Raw genomic sequence first — 16971 nt, 5'->3', positions numbered from 1 at the left:
GTGTACCAGCAGCGGTGGCATCACAGAGCAAGCCCTCCAGTTCTGTTGGTGGCCAAATGCCTGGCCTACATGTCTGTCACCTGCGTTTTCTTCTTTCTGTTGCTTAATAATTGTGCTTCCCGAAGCTGCAGCATCTTAGATGCCGGTGGGACAATGAAACGGGTGAAAAAGCATGAAAAGGCATGCAAAATTAGATGATTCATTCATGCCTGTGATAGCTTGGCGGTATCGCCCTGGCTTTTTGGCCCGCTACTCGTTATGTGGCCAAGTACTAGCAAGGCATGAATTATATTTTTAGAAATGACAAATATAGGTTCTGCTGAAGCCATTATATGCCTAAATATAAATGCATAAAGGACATTGAGGCCACAGTTGGTGTAAGTGTGGGATAATTAACTTATGCTGTCAGCAAACTTGCTTCGCCGGTATTGCAGTGCCACCACCTCCTTGTCAAGAAAGCTCTATCCGGGTGTCATAGTACAAATCTAGTCAAGTTTGTTGTTCTTCCTTACATTAGAGGTTTGAGAAAAAGGTCAGCGTTGTATGCCATTTCATGAGAAAACCAGGGACTATGGCAGTGTGTAGTTAGGCTTTAATATCTCAAGTGTTGACGGGAGCTGATTGGGTACTGCCACGTTATGAGGAGGCCAAAAGAGAAGCAGGAAGGTGGATTTGGCCCAATGCCAAGGAGATGGAACAGCTCCAAAAGCACCTTCCTCATTCCATCCAGTCACAGGCATTGGGTGCATTGCACGTAGCCTGTATGGTGCACTTTAGTGGTGCTTGTAAAACGCTCAAAGTGTGGTAGTGTTGTTGCTCAACTTATTCTAACTCGTTATGGAGGATGTATACATCGCATGTGTTTTAATGCAGTGTATTTTTCGTTTTCAACAAGGCATAATTTCACGTATCCAAGTTGATTGACTAGTGCCTAGTATTTTGCATTTTGAAACACTTCAGAATTATTCAATATGGAATACAGTGGAACCTGACTATATCAAACCAGTTTACATTTAATTATCCTGTATATTGAACTATTTCTAGACATGTTATATTTACCATGGGGATATATAGCAAAAATTACACTTATATCAAACAAAAATACCAGTGACTCTCGATAAATCGAATGCCAAATGCCGCAGAACTGCCCCCCCAAGTTGGCTTTCCCTCACGGCAAAGGAGAGGTTCCGCAGGCACACCCTAAAAGTGGTTTAGCGTGGTCACTCATGGGCAGGGGGGAGTTCTTTCCCCTCACTTTTTCTAGTGTGACTGCGCTGCCGCGCCTTGTGGGACGAGTTCTTGATACCCCCCATGCAAGAAATGATTCTGGCCTGCCGGCCGCGCTCGCTGAGACAGCCAATCATGAGCGAGTGGTTGCCATGCTTTTCTCATATGTTGTGTTTGTGTGGTTCACACTTTGTGGGCTCTTCCAAAGTGCAGCTGTGGTAGCTAGCTGTAGTGCCACTAAATAAGGGCTCATTTAGTGGCAATACCTAGCGCGAAGCCGTAGAATTTTTTCTGTGCCGTGAAGCTGGCCGTCATAAATCGATTCAGACATGGTGAGAAGTCGAGCGTCCCCACGGCGCTTGAGATTCCCGGGCAGGTGTTAGGAAAGAAACCATTTGAAACTGCTTCGGAAGTTCCTGTTTACACGTGCCGGTGATGACTTGAAAATCCTGAGGAAAGCAAAGAAGCCAACACTGGCGTCGCCAAAGTGTGGAGCGGCCGCCATTGCCAGATCAAGGGTCAGCAAGTTTATGAGTATGGTTGGGGTCGCGACTGCGGCAGAGTTTCAGAAGACTGCGTTGCCAGCATCGTATTGAGCGCGGGTAAAAGTGAGCGCAATGAGGACAGCAACAACGATACTGTGCCCACAATCTCCGAGGTGATTTGTGCTCTCACACTAGCCCGGCGCTTCTTCACAATTGTGAAAGGTTGCGGCCTCATCTGCTTTGACCCTTTAGACCATGTGGAGAAGTGCGTACTATCGCAGGCAGCAATGTTTAAGCAGAAGAAGATACAGGACTATTTGGTGCAAAAGTAAGGCAGTTTCATGAAGTGTTTGTATAAGTAGTATGTACTTTTATAACGTCCGATTAGTTAGTTTGCTTATGTCAAATTATTCCCTATATTGAACTGATGAGTGTTTTTTTGCGAGTTTGATATAACCAGTCGTCCACCGTCTTAGCTGTAGCAACGCTTTTTTAACCACTTTCATCTCCTCCTGCCTTGGCGTGTGGTAATTTAGTTATAACTGCTGCATCTCTTTCAAGCTTAAGGGGGCTTTAAGTTCTCCACATTCATTTGAACAGTTTTTAAGCAAAATTTTGGGGATGCTCTGTGCTAAAGTCGAATGTGATGTTCCAGCCGTACTGCTGTTTGATTTGAAGCCCAATCATATATTGTACTTTCGATATTCAAAAGTGTTGAATATTGACACAGCTGTACCGTATTGTCTACAAAGTGTCTCTTTTACAGCTCCCACTGTGAACAAAAAAAGAATGAAAATGTTGCCACTTGGTATTGGAAATGGCTTTTGGCAAATGTATACATGACATGAAAAACTGCTGAGCCTTCTTTGCTCAGAGATGTAATGTGTGCTGTCTAGTCATGTGACTAGCACTGTAGCTATGCATTTTGTGTTTTTCTTTGTTCAGGCAACAGGAGACCCCTACTACCTTGAGGCTGGCCGCAAGGTAGTGGAATCACTGCAGAAGCATGCCAGGGTGCCTTGTGGATTTGCAGCTGTCAAGGATGTTCGCACTGGGACACATGAGGACAGGTACCGTTGAAGTCAGGCAAAAACAAAACGCATGGATGTCAATGAGAATGTTAACATTTCGGTATTTGTGAACTTGAAATAATTATCTGTAGAGATCAGGGTTAGATAGAAAATAATGACGTGAAGCCACTTCTGCCTCAGTAGCAAGACTTGCCTTTAGCTCTTCCGAGCAAACCAGAACCCTGTGATTTTTTTTGTGCCTATTTTGGTGCCTTTTCTACAGAACCTTTGCTCTCTGTGCAAGACAGTACAAGCGCAGCATTGCAAATTCGCTCTGTACAGAGCCAGTTGGACTAGTCACAGCTTCTCAGTGTAACTGTGTTGAACTAGCAGTGGAGTAATTCCATTTGCGGGGTAGCCCAGCTGGGTGGCTAAGCCTAACGCAGGTGGCACTTCATAAGAGATTGGAAGTCTAAGAACATTTGTGCAGTGTCATAGCTGGGTCTTAGCAACCACATTTAGTGTACAAACACAGTTGGCCTTCAGCACAATCTCTTATGGAATGCAAGCCTGCGAAGCATGAGGTGTGTTGAATGCTCTTTAAAGCAACTTAGTCCTAAGAGCGAGTGAAGGGCTCAATTGAGTTGTTGCACATCAAGCTCAAACCTTGGAGGTTCAGGGCTGTACCCGTAATCATTACGGAATTTTAGGTTCTCACATTTCCCAATGCCATCGACACTATTTTGACAGCAATGATGGTGAGAGTGATGCAGAACACTGTTTTTACCAGATAACTGCTTGCTGCACCCAGCAAAGAGTTCCAAAAGTCTGACTTGTGCTTTTTGAAAATGTCAAGTATGTATTGCCTAATGTAATATTGGGCCCAATAGAGAAGTAGATGACTGGCTTTCTGAATAACCAGATATTTTGTCTTCTCACTGCAGTGCACATACCCCAGATGTTGCTCGAGAGTATTAAATCCAAAATTTAGAAAGCAGAGAGTGGGAATTTGTGTGGATTTGTATGTCAGTGTGGATTGGCCCCAAATAGTCCAGAGCCCTCTACTCTGCATCCTTTGCAGTTGAAGCCTTGCTTCAAAGGTGGAGGACACCAAATTGGTAAACTACAGCAGGCCACAAAAGGGGACCAAGGAAGACAAAAGACAACTTCTGTAATCCAATTTTCGGTCTTGAGGCTTTACTGGCCATTCCCCCTCACTATTCCAACTTCAAGTTTGTTTCTGTAGTGTTGCCTGATCTCAGTGAACGTGATTGTGACTTTTGCTTTGTTGAAGAGAGTTGCCCTCAGCAGATAACAATTATCAATGGAGCACTCACCGTTTATACTCTAGGCAGGTTCTGGAGTAGCAACTGTCGGCGTATTGTACGCTGTGTGGTCTTCTTGGCGCCATGCCAATGTTCCAAGTCACCAAGCCAGGCACCATTTGTGGCTGTAGGCCCCTCCTAGCATGGGCCCTAAACTGAGAGGGCTTTTCGTGTCACACTGGGCCTCCTCGATTTACCAGTCCTGGACGATCCACGGGCAGTCCGAGGAGTGCGTTCGGACCGGAAGCCCCTTAGGAATACATGGGAATATCGAGCGCCGGATTGTGTCTCGGGCAGTCTACGGACGATCCGGGACTGATAATCGAGGAGGCCCACTGCTGGCACATGGTCTCCATGTGTGGCAGGTGAACTGGCTGCAGTGCATGTGAATGCCACCACTGGTGGTGTGGTGGTGTGGTGGCCACGGATACACTTTGAGTGTATCCGTAGCGTTCCGTGGGAGTGCACTATTTGCTTAATGGGCTCCCCCTGCTCCATTGCCCCCTTCCCAGGATGGACTCGTTTGTGCTAGCGGAGACGCTCAAGTACCTGTACCTGCTGTTTGCCTCTCCGGAGGACCTGCCTCTGGACCTGGACCACTTTGTCTTCACCACCGAGGCCCACCTGCTGCCCCTCAGCCTGGCGCGCATCAACCGCACACATTTCAGCATGGTCAGTCCTCTCTTGTGGGCACCCGTCATCTGCGCCCCAGTGTGCGTTCAGGGCGTGTAGAGTGCAGTTCCACCCACCCTGGGCAGAATCCCACCGGGTGCCGGAAGGGCGCCAGAAGATATCCGGCAAGGTTGATTTCCCGCGGGGTCTCGCGCGATTGGCGCAGAGCGAAAACACCATTGAGCCTGCGTCACGCGAATAAGTTTTGGCGATAATTCAGTGACGTCACGTAGACCCCGCGGGAAATCAACCCCACTGAAATTCCGGCACCCAGTACCCCCTGTGTTCAGCGTACAGATAAAGGGCCTGCCGTTAGTTGTACCAGGCTCAGCGTTTCTCTTTTGATACTGGGTGCAAAGCCATAAATGGAAAGGCTATTTTCAAGTGGTGTGCAGTTACTTGAGTACTGTGAACAGCCGGTGCCCTTGCAAGAGTCATGTTTGAATTTTAAGTTTCACGTTGTTCATGCATCAGAAGCCTTCTTGAGCCTTAAAAGGCTTCTATACTGAATGACTTTCTGATATCGCAGACATCCAAACCATTGGCCTCGAACTTACTTTTAAACACTTTTCTTTCTGTTATGTGTTGTTGGTGCTGTCTGCCTGCAGCCAAGAGTAGAGTCATGTACAGCTACTTGTCTGTAGAGCAGTGCGGCAAGACGTGTATGCCTTCATAGCTTTTCCGGGAGCCCAAAAGGGCTTGGGTGAGATGCTCGGCTAACGCGCCACACTTCTCCCCTCCCCTGGGTCTGGCGGAGCAGATGCAGTCGCCGCGCATGATGTTCTATGCGCCGGAGGAGGAGTTCTCACACAGCTGCCCCAACACGCACTTCCTGTTCCCGAAGAGCAACTACGCCCACAGCGTGCGGCAGCCGCTCAAGAACTTCGTCGAGGGCGCCTGCCCGTCCGTGGCCTCCAGGTACTTCCAGCAGACCGTGGCCGTGGGGCCCTGCCGGGAAAACGAGACGTGCCTCTCCCTGCATGAGTAGCCCCTTCCTCCCCCAATAAAGCCCTCCTGCTGCCTGCTTGCCTGTCTTGCAAAGGCTTCTCTTGTCCAACCTGTCTCGCAGTCCTTGTAGTAGCCCCAAACAAGCTGCATGGTGGGCAGGGCAATGGGGAACTTGCTATCAGTGCACCCGCAGTTCTCCTCGCACTGCTGCCGTACTACATTCACTGTTCTGCGCTGCCTCGAAAGCCGAGCTGCTGATTGCCAGTATGGTCGGTAGCCTACAATCAGCGTCTGACTGCCCCGGTAAATTGTTACTACTGGTGAAAGTCTTTATTTTTAGTATTATGAGCAACTGGTTGTACTATCCAGTGCACAGTGACATGAGGCAGACATCTGTGCACACATATGCTGAGGGGTGGAATCCTGAGTTGTGTTCGTTTTGAAAATGTCCTTTTCTCGTCTGATTTTAATTGTGCCGCATTTTTGGTTGTGGCACTTCTGGCTTGCTCAGAAACGAATTTCTCATTTTGCTTGTTTTGTGTCACATCCTATTGTCTGCCTCCAGTCAATAAGAGCTCACTGGAAATGGACATTTAGAAACAAGCATGCAACAGACAAAACTCGGAATTCCACCCCTGGTCTTTGAAGGTCTTGCTTAAATTGTGAAGACACTTTTTTGTGAAGACAAAAAACTCATTCCTTGAGATTCTTTGAAAAAGAATCCTTGAAAAAGGTTGAAATTGAAAAAGGTGGTCCCACTTTTGTGAAGACAAAGAAATAAAAAAAGAAAGATAGAAAGAAATTTATGCTTGACCATGAGCTGAGGTAGCTTTCAAATTGTGACAACAATTAGGTGCTTGGGAAGTGTTGTGTGCACTGTGTATACATTGTCAAATGGCATCACTTGCATGTGCTCCTTATTTTTTGTCTGTTACGAGCAGTTGGTACTAAATTATATTTTGCTAGGTTATTTTTAAAGCTAATATGGCAGTTTCTGTTTTACTCCTGCTAGGGTACACAGTATTAGTTCCATCGTTAGGTCATGTGTGTTCGATGTCTTATTTCTCATTAACAGACGCTGACAGTGGACTCGCAGTGCACTGACACTCGACCCTTTAGTTCCTGCCATTGCATCCTATGAGGAGGGGCATCTGCTACGAAACGCAGTTTGGTGCACATTGAAGGGGCTTAAATTGTGTCACCTAGCCCTCCACTGGTGTAGCCTTGGTGCATTAAAAACCCCAAGCACAGCGAGCTTTGCGACTGACCTGCAGCTGCTTGTGTTGGAGGCACATGCAACATCAATGAATACCTTCGGCATCCCTCAGTCATTTAATGATTTTGCCTCTTCCAATTTCTTTACTTGCATGCAGGGTGCACAGTTACTTGAAAGAATCATAACAAAAAGCTTTTATATATGTTGTTCCACAACAAAGGAGCATATCTGCTAACTCTCCCGAATTTTCCATAATACGTACGAATTGGAACTTGTACTGCAATTTTATACATTTTGCCCAAGATTTTATACAAGATAATGTCTTCACGAAAATTTTGTAATGCAGTAGAATCTCAGTAGAAGTCTGAGAATGCAGTAGAAGTTGAAGCCAACTGCTTTTGTCCTCAGCATTTGTTTGAAGAGTTTGCATTGCCACTTTTCAGATATAAAGGGCTGTTTAGACAAGTGTGCTGTGCACTGCACTTTTCACTTGAATCCTGATTATCTGCAGCCAGATGCTCTTGCCACCTAGCTGGGGCCCGAAGCAGTTCTTCGGGAGGGGGGCGGCATGCGCTCTGGCTGCTCTGTTCACTGCCATTTTGTCACATACTGCCCACCACCCCTGCACGCTTCTTACCACCGGGCATTCTGCTCTGCCTGTTCATAGCTGCTGCATGATTTTGCCTAAGGCAGCTGCAACCAGGGGCCGCCAAGCTTCCAGGCTCTGTTTGATACTGTTGTGCAGGAGGGGCGAAAGAGGTTTACAAACCACAGGAGCAGCCATTTGAGGACGTTTCTTCTTGATGTGGCAGCCGTGCTGTTAGTGCACGTGCTTCTTCAGGATGGTGCAGGAACTGAAGGACCACTCACATGCACTTGGCTGAACTAGATAGCTATTGGAGAGAGAAATGGCCCGAAAGTAGCACTCTCGTGGTTCGTAAACTTTTGCGCACACTAACGTCCATGTTATTTTTGGTGTTATTTTTGTGTCTAACGTGAGATGTTTTCTCGTTTACTTTTGCAAGTTGCAAATTGGAATCAAACTTAGGAGATTTCTTCTGTGCTAGGAGCAAACATAGCTCCACACAACTGGGACGTGCACACAAGGCTTTTGATTTTGATCGTATCACATCTTTTACTGTTCCTCGGGTGGAACAGGTGCATATGTTTGTGTAATTCTTGAGGCTTGGTTTTTTACTGTGTTTCAATTGACCTGGCAGTTTTCAGACATGGATCACTGTTATTATGATTTTATTTATGACTTTTAGTCTCCTTGAAGCGTGCTTCAAGGTTGAATGTTGTAGTCACTTTTGAGCTGTATGATGCACTAGTCAAGCGTAGTTGCATCAACTACTTACGAGAAAACTATGACAGGCTGTAGTGAATGGCAGAAAATTGCAAGGCACCCTGCAGAGAGGTCACCAAAAAGAGAGAGAGAGAAATTATTGGCATCACTTCTCTGCAGTGCACTTCCTTCACAATGCTGGTGCAGCTTGTTTCTTGAAGCAAAAACTGTATTCAAGGTTTGGATCGCGAGAAATTCGCTTGTGTTCGTGGTAGGCTTGATGCTTTGTGACTTTTAATTAAGCTGTGTGGATCTACTGTGTTTATGGCACACTTGAGGCACACATTGGAGCCTGCGTTTCCATTTAACAAAGGTCTCGCTTCAGCTCATACCAAGCTATTACATTCTGTGCAGGTAAAGCGGTAAGAAAAGAAGAAAAAATAGAGGAGGTGGGAGGGAAGTTGGTTGATTGCAGTCTTTGCAGCTTTTGTTTTCAAGAGAAAAAAAATTTTTCACGTGTGTGGTAATTGTGCAGCATTTAGTATGTGGTTTATGCTGTGCAGTTTTATTGTCTGTGCTTGGCAATGAAATTCAACGTTCTATGTGCACAAATAGGAGATAAAATGCATATTGCAGCTCTCCATTGCTGTATTTTCTTATACCTCCATGTGGGTAAATGCTGACTGCCATTGTGTAGACACTAAATTGTGCAGTGGCTTTTTACTTTTGTCCACCTTGTTAATTCTTTTTTTTTATCCTTTTAAGTTCTTAGGTTGCACAGCCGTATTCTGTTCTAGGTAACACCAACTCTAGATTTTGAGAGGTGTTCTAGGTTTCTTTTTAAAGCAAAGCTTTCTACCTCTACCAGCCAATGGTTCTTTTGTGGTGTGTGGGACAATAAACTCCCCAACGCGGTGGAGGCCGCGGCGGCAGCGGAGGGGGGGGTCACTCATGGAGCACACTGTTGATGGTGCGGCGAATTTACTCAGCATTCCCCGCGCGGAAGTGCCTGCTCGCCGGCGTGCGCATCGGCGGTATGGCTTTGTCGTCTACTTTAGCGACGGTTGTTTTGGGCCTGTTTTGGCGCAGCTTCGTGTCTATTGTGCGCATCCTTCGCACGGCTTGATTAACTTGTTCGACAGCACTTCCTGGGTAACCCAAACCCACCAGAATTAAGTGTTCGTACGGCAAAGATGCATTAAGGATTGGTTTGCAGGGCGGGAAAACAAAATGTAGAGACCACATACAGACATCTGGCCGCGAGAGAAACGCTACCTTTTGCGCACTGTTTGCCACGAATGGGACTCCGTTTTCTAAATTGATGAATACTAATTCGGTTGTGTTTTAAGAGGTATTGCAGAAGGCATAAGGAGCAACTGGTCCTGATAAGTAGCGATTATAAAAGTTCGCTCAGCTTTCTCGCAATTCTCAAACTTACTAATGGGAATCACTGAGCTCACATGCCGAATTGTTTCGGTGTCTGCGCTTGTGTTGCGCGGTAGTGTAGCCCTGAGCTAGCACATCAGGATGTCTAGGTTCTGCTGTGTCACCCTTTGAAAGACACTCCTCTCCGTTTTCTTTCTGCCGACGCGCGGCCGGGCTACGGTGGCAGCATCCATTGCTCTAGCCCAGCCGTAGCTGACGCTGCTGCGTTCGAGACGCCGCCCCCACAAATTACAAATAACTGCTGGCAGAATCTCTCATTTCACTCTTTGTAGAGCCACGTGTGTGAATTCAAGTGACGTCGCATGGGCAATTGTTGTGGGTGTCGTTTAAAGCTTTGCTTTCCAACCACCTTCACAGCATGGATTGGTGCCATTTTTTTTAGCTGGGTTGTTACTAGGAAATTCATGTTTCTTGCATCACATGCCATGCTATGCTTTTATTCAGAAATATGTCCTTAACATGCATTACATATCTGTGATTGTAACATGCCTCAAGTGTAAGATATCGCTCTAGTGTTGTAGCCAAGATTTTACCTTTGGGAACCAATATTTTATGCTGAAAAAGGCTCAAATAAAAATTTCATTTGAGATTTGTCACTTCTCAAGCCAAACTTTGCTTTCACAGTATTGCTCTTTGAGACATGAAGCTATAAGTTACATCAGTTACAAAAGGCTGCTTGGTGTGAAGGTAATTTTTTTTTAACGGAATGAATCTTTGATATGCCAGTTGCTTATCAAGACTTAATTTAAATGGTGTTTTGTACGGTGCTTCTAGCAAGTTGTACACTCAAGTGGGGCTTGCTTTATGCCACCTTTAGAGAGACAGAACAGGGTCTCTTTTTACTCACGGTGAAGTTTTACTCGCATCGATATTGATTCGTTGCCATTTAGTAATAGACCTGGGAACAGTGTGGGTTTCTTGCGCATCACTCCTGCCTCTAATTAGCATTGACAAGTGCAGGACTTGCTGTTTCATTTCCAGCATTTAAATGTTAACTGAGTTATGCACCAAAAGTCTCAGTTATCGCCACACCACAGATCATTTCATAAAACTTTTACCATCATAATCAAGGAACCCAAGAAGGGTACATTTTTCTGACAGGTAAATATTGTCGTCAAAAGTGCACCAAGACAGTGAAAAGGGTGTGCTTCACGTTGCAATTGTCAAAGCTGAGCCTCACGCTAATGGCAAGGACATGGTGGAATGTTGTGTCCAGTGGGGAGGGAGAAATCGCCTGTGAGTGGCCTTAACACGCAGCCGTAGTCCCTGCGGGTTGCATGGAAGCATAGCCCCCTCCTCCAAAATGACCTCGGCATTATGTAAGATGTACAGTGCCCTTGGTGTCTTATTAAATTTAAGAAGTCATATTTACAGCTGTGTGCTGGCATTTTCCGTTAAAAAACGTGGTTGTATGAAAGGTGTATGATCATATACAATAGTTGTAAGCATAGAATGCCAAGCATAGGAGATTGTCTTTTGTCCTTTTGGTGTACTTGGTGTGCTTTTGATATACGATTGATATACGATGTAAGATTGGTGTACTTTTGATAAACACTGGATCAAAGAATTCTCTACCGCAGTCTTTCAGCAGACAATATAAAACCAGGGGTTGCAAGTTGCACAGCTAAAACATTTTTTTTATTTGTAAAAAAAAAAAAAGAAAATCACAAATTTTGCTTCCTTCCCCGGTAGTCAGTTTCATTGGTGCCCGTGTACACACCTGTACATAAAAGTGCTACTTTGAAAGAATGTAACTGACCTAAATTAGAGCAATTGCATAATCACTGCACACAAAAGCACTTGTTTTAGCAGTTATGTATTTATCGAATTTTGTTGACCCCCTGCTTTGGACATTTGAAAATAAAAGAAACCATCTTTCCAATTCATGGGAAATTCCAAAATCAATTCAAAGCAGTATTTATTGCAGCTATGTTTCTGATGTCGCATATGAACTAATACATACATCGAGTTTGTATGTGTATTTCGTGTTCATTCATGACCTAATCTGCCCTATCTGCAGCACTTCTAGAAAGAAATTGGCATTCCACTGCGAAGACTTAAATGCTCACTATTGTTGCCGCTTTGCATCAGACCAGTGGGTTCGAATGAGCCAGTCTATAAGCGCTGATCTCGTAAAACGGTATGTATTTATTTATGGTTCCTTTTCTGTGTTCAAGCACCAGGCGGCTGCACGCATCCCAGTTTGAAGCCAGCAAGAAAGAGCACCTGAACCTGGTCAAAAAAATGGGTGTCTTTGTGACGCTGATGTCAGATGGTCGCATCCAACTGATCCACAACACAGCACAGGTAGTCAGCATTTCTTGGTGCACCACTGACTTTGAAGGGCTTGCTCTGTAGAGCAGACTTTGTACCCCCGATCAGAGTAATGAGCCAAAGCCTTCAGACAGCAGGGTGTGTGCATATTTGTTTGGAGGGCACCAGGTCTGTTAGTGCATTTGTACAGCACTGGTTCTGTAACTGGTTGACCTGGGGCACCCCAGCCAAACGTGCAACGTGCAGCATTCTTAACAAAGAAGATGGTTACAGCACATCTTGTGCTCATCATAAGCGTGCTGCATGTTTGTAAATACTACATGCTCTTTTGTGAGGCTGTCAATTTACTGCTCAATTTTGATGGGTTGTTGCTGTTACACGGATTAACAGGGAAAGTTTGGGCAGTGAAAGCCGACGACTGAACAGGTGGTGGTGCTGCTCAAACACGTTTTTGTTCTGGCACATTTTGGCATCAGTATTTGCTCTGTTTTTCTCATTGGGGAATAACAAGAAGTAATAAATAAGCCCAGCCAATCACTGGACTCCTGCAGCCTCTTATCTTGGTGGGCTGAATCACTGGCAAATGGGGGAGTGTCCTCACAAGGCCACTGACTCTTTTCGTCATTTAATAGCGACTACCAACAATTTGTTTCTGTCACAAACTGCAAACTACAAAGCAACCTCATCGGACTTTGGTGTCTGCTCTTGCCATGATAATCGGCCACTTTGCAATGTATCTGAAAAAAATATATAGATATATATTGTTTTTCCCTTTTTTTCTTTAACATTTTCGCCTGCCTAAAGGCCAACTGCACTCAAAATTTCGACCTCTTGAAAGCACTATTTCCGTATAGTGTGCTGAAAAAAAAAAAAAAAAAAAAGTAAGATGCAAAATACAACAGCTGAAATACGCGCGTGGACGCCCCAAGCGGTCAGCAAAAATCAGCGATCTTGAAACCGAAATCGAGAAGAGTGCGGCCATTGAAGTGATGTTGCAGCCGTACAGCGAGTGGCTGGACAATCGGCAGCTCGGGAGAAAGCCTGCGCGCAAGCTCTATGCATGCACGGGGCAGCAAACGGGTGAAGCGTTCGCAGCAGAGCTCGGCCGGTTTTCCAGCTGCGCGGCTGGCCAGAGGAAGAACCCCCGTCGACCGGAGCGTCACAGGCGCTTTATGGCTGTTTGCGTGATCCGCCGGCAGGTGCAGTGGAATCTGTGGCGGAGCTTTTTTAAACGCTTCTGACTGATTAATGAGGCGTTTCACGGAGCTACCACTCGTGTCCCAGCTGATTTGGTGGTACGTACTACACATTAACCCTTTCAGACGTTATGTACACAATCGTGTACATTTCAATCCTGCAGTTTTTTACAAAAAGAAATACCAAAGCTGAAAGTTTTCGCTAGTTTAGCATAATTTTGTATCCTTCATCTACCAATGCTGATTTTAGGGCCATCTGGCGGCTGGTAAGATTACTAAGAGCGGAAGCAAACAAATGGCAACGCGCGTGACGGCTTCTGCGGGTGAGCTTTTTCAACTCTCTCTCCTTGTGTTCTCAAAGGACTTGCGGCCCTATATATGCAGAAACAACGCATATCACACAAATATATACGTATAGTGGAAATATTCAGCACTACTTGACGCTCCTGACCCCTGTGGCGCTATGTACACAATTCTGTACATGACTGTAAAAAAAAAAAAAAAAGATTGCGTTGGGGGTCAGTAACCTGGCAATTCATCTTATTTGGTGAGATACAGAGCATCGAAACAACAAAAAAAAATTTGGAGAGGGAAATAGCGAGCAGCGTCTGAAAGGGTTAAAAAATGAATTTGGCCCAGGTGAAATTGGAGTGCAGTTGGCCTTTGAGGGCTCCACCCGGAAAAATATATTTGTAGATTTCAACCGTAAATGCATATCCTCCTCCCACATTGTTGTGCCCCTCATCTAATCTAGATGCGAATATGTGGGGCAGGGTCACGTGGAAAGGGGTCACTAAGGTTCGAAGGAAGGGTAACAAATTGAAAGAGGATCAGAATACTTGTAACACTGGACACCTGTGGGGACACCCTGTGCAGCCAGAAGTGATGTTGCGGAAGGACACACGGAGGCAAAAGAGAGTTTTCAGCCACCAAGTAATGCTTTCAGAATGAAAATGAGAGTGGAAGAGACTGCAATAAAATCCTGCAGTAACGAAGGTGAAGGAGGAGATCAAATCGCTTTGTTATAATCATGACAACTGTCTGCATCTACTGCCAATATTGCCTAGGGGAATTATGAATAATTCATTATGAGCACTAGTTTCATTGGAACAACGTAAAACTGCTTGAAAAAAATCCTCTGCACTATGGCTCAGAATTCTCCTGGTTAATACTTTTCTGTTCGGACGTTTTGCCCACTTTCCGGCCATGCCGGACCAGAAAGTGGGTAAAAGGTCCGAACCGGAACAGCCGGTCCTTTTACCCACTTCCACTTGCAAGAAAAACCACGAAATTTAACCTTGAACACTCAAGTCAGGCGTACCCCAACAGCAGACCGCTACGGCCGTGTCGAGCGTGGCCTGACAACGAACCGCAAATGGCTAAAGAACCAGCCCCATGTGGTTGAAATTAGTCCAGGGCCTCCCACTACGGCAGGCCTCATAGCTAAGGAGTAGCTTCAGTGCATAAAACTCCCAAAATTCGAGAATTTATCTGATAACTGTCAGCTGCGTGTTCTACCATTTTGTTAAAGTTGTGCACTGCTGCTGCAGCATTTGACTCAGTAATTCAGTTTCATGGTAAGGTCAAGCTACGGCACTTTGTTGTGTTTTGCAACAAGACATTTTGGCTTTCCACTAGTACACAGACCATAATTGATGCCCACTTTGGGCTCCAGAATCGTGTCTTAGAGAGGCCTTTTCTTTCACTCTTGCTTAATAAAACCATGGAGTAATTGGCCAGCACATTCCCAACTGCTTCTGGATTATTGGTGTTTAAAGTCATGTACTAATGAACATTTTATAGCACCGTACTGGCACTTTTAATTACCAAGATTTCGAAAGTAGTGAATAAACTAAAACTGTTGTCAAGGCTGTAGCTTATAAAACCCATTTGCTGACTCGTTGAAAAAGGGGTTTGTATGGTACCGTTTCTGCATGCTATATTGCCTTACAGGGATGGAGGTAATTTTCTGATGTAGTCTGTTGTGAAGTAAAGACCACACGCCTGCAAAAGAAGAAATACTGAGGGAACTGCGCGCATTTTCAATTCAAGCTACTGACACGCATTGCTATTGTTTCCGTAGAGTGTTGCAGCGTTGATAGCATGGCAATAGCTGTATTTTGGTCAGTGATGTTCATTTGTTCAGCTGCATGCGTTTGCGTGCACCTCTGGCACCACTTGTGAGGGAGATGGGGGGGAGTGGTAAAGCTGGGCAGTGACTCTGTGCTGCTTGTGCAACCCTAGGCGGAGAGCCCCGAAGATGCCCAGGAAGGACTGCTCTTTATGGAGGAGATGATTGAGCTGGCGAAGCAGCAGAACCAGCAAGGTGGGCCCTTGGCACATTGCGTGGCTCAGCCGTTTCTCTCGCCCATCTTTATTTTTTTCTTTCCCGCAAGTGTGTTTGTGTGTGTGTGCCTGTCTGCTGCACTGGTTGTGCATCTCCTATGAGGACCACACTGCCGCATTTCTATCGCAGAAGCTTGGTGCAGTCACAAGGATCATTCTTGGTGAAACTGCAGCCTCATGATTCCCTTCAAGCACTCCCGTTGAGTCTGAATAAAGGGTGGACTTGTTTAAATGCCTAAGGGTCCAGAGTTTACGGAGGCCCTGTATATTTTCCAGCCAAGGAGGGAGGGGCTGCTATCCAGCCTCCTTTCACTGTTGTCCACTCTGTCAACATCTTGAGGGCCCTAACGTTTTGCACTGCACTGCCCTACGCTGAGTTGTCTGGAAGCACTGGATGGGGGAGGCTGCGTTAGCTTGAGTGACGTGGCGCACTGCTCTGCACATGTGTGGGCGTTCATGGTGGGCAGAGGGGAGAGGAAAATTGGCAAGGGAAGGTCCCCAAATTTCGAGTATGAGATAACTTCTCTCATTTTTTTCCGGGTATTTCGAAACTTGGCTGTTCCAAGTTTCATTTGCATATGCCAACTTTTGAATCTGTTTTTACATGCACAAACTGCTGACTAAAAAGCATTAAAGGGGCCCTGAAAGGCGTTTTGAGTACACTAAATGAACTAGCATAATCGTTAGGTTGGGTAGCCAACGTCGTCTGTGCAAAGTATAACGTTTTTACGTGCAGCGGAAAGCTCATACTTTCATTGCAAAGTTTGTTGTCACATTCCCACCCTTTCCTGCATGTTTTTGGGCTCCGCTATCATCTTCTGTGTGCGTCATTGACTCTCCCATGCACGTCATGAGGCAGAAATGTTACAATTGGACGCTCACTTCCGGCGAAGAGAAGCGTCGCTGCTCAGCGTCGATGGGTCGCCGCAGCGCCTTTGGTTAATTAGTTCTTCCTGCAGCACGCCTAACGCTATCATGTTCGTCCATATTTATCTTTTTTTACTCTATTTTCACGCTTCCCGTTAAGGCGCATTGGCTAGGCCGACACAACGATGACACGACGGCGACGCCAACTTCCGAGTTGGCAACCGCCTGGTCAGACGACGCCAACGTCGACACGAACACGTCGGCCGATGAAAGTTCGTGTTGTGTGACTGGCTCGCTGACTGAAGACGCCGCCGCCGACCGATCGGTCGTCTGGAATCGATCAAGAAGTTAAAACTGCACTCCGACAACAATAGTGCCATAATGAATGCGGCTTTGTTCTGTTAGTTGCTGGAGTGTAATAAACATAGTAAGGTCCACGAAGTTCATGCAGCTTAACACATGCGATCCATATTTCGGCTTGTGATGCTCCGTCCGTTCGCTTTGGCGACAATTCATTTCCCAGAGTTGCAAACTGCATATTCGTGTGCGACCAGCAATGCTTGTAGAAAATATAAGCTCAGTTAATAGCAGAAGAGGAGTTACGGAAGGCTTATTAGGTAGTAAGGAATCAATATCGACCAAAGTTTTTAGCGTAAAGCGTAAAACAAAAGCAC

At 45.7% G+C, this 16971-nt stretch overlaps 1 protein-coding gene across 1 annotated transcript in view; it reads left to right on the top strand.

Annotated features, from left to right (window-relative positions):
- The window catches only part of LOC144141085 (ER degradation-enhancing alpha-mannosidase-like protein 3), a 76406-nt gene that overhangs the window by 38546 nt on the left and 20889 nt on the right, over nucleotides 1–16971 (top strand). The window contains exons 13-17 of the mRNA XM_077672610.1: nucleotides 2658–2782; nucleotides 4560–4719; nucleotides 5480–5637; nucleotides 11792–11921; nucleotides 15329–15410. Coding sequence (XP_077528736.1) covers nucleotides 2658–2782; nucleotides 4560–4719; nucleotides 5480–5637; nucleotides 11792–11921; nucleotides 15329–15410 — 655 coding nt within the window. The remainder of the gene's footprint in view (nucleotides 1–2657; nucleotides 2783–4559; nucleotides 4720–5479; nucleotides 5638–11791; nucleotides 11922–15328; nucleotides 15411–16971) is intronic.

The sequence above is a fragment of the Haemaphysalis longicornis genome, unplaced genomic scaffold (genome assembly GCF_048455015.1).
Source record: "Haemaphysalis longicornis isolate Haplotype H1 unplaced genomic scaffold, Haemaphysalis longicornis Haplotype H1 scaffold_1, whole genome shotgun sequence".
Lineage (NCBI taxonomy): Eukaryota > Metazoa > Arthropoda > Arachnida > Ixodida > Ixodidae > Haemaphysalis > Haemaphysalis longicornis.
Note: the sequence above shows the minus strand (reverse complement) of the source record. Positions and strands in the feature narration are given on the sequence as shown.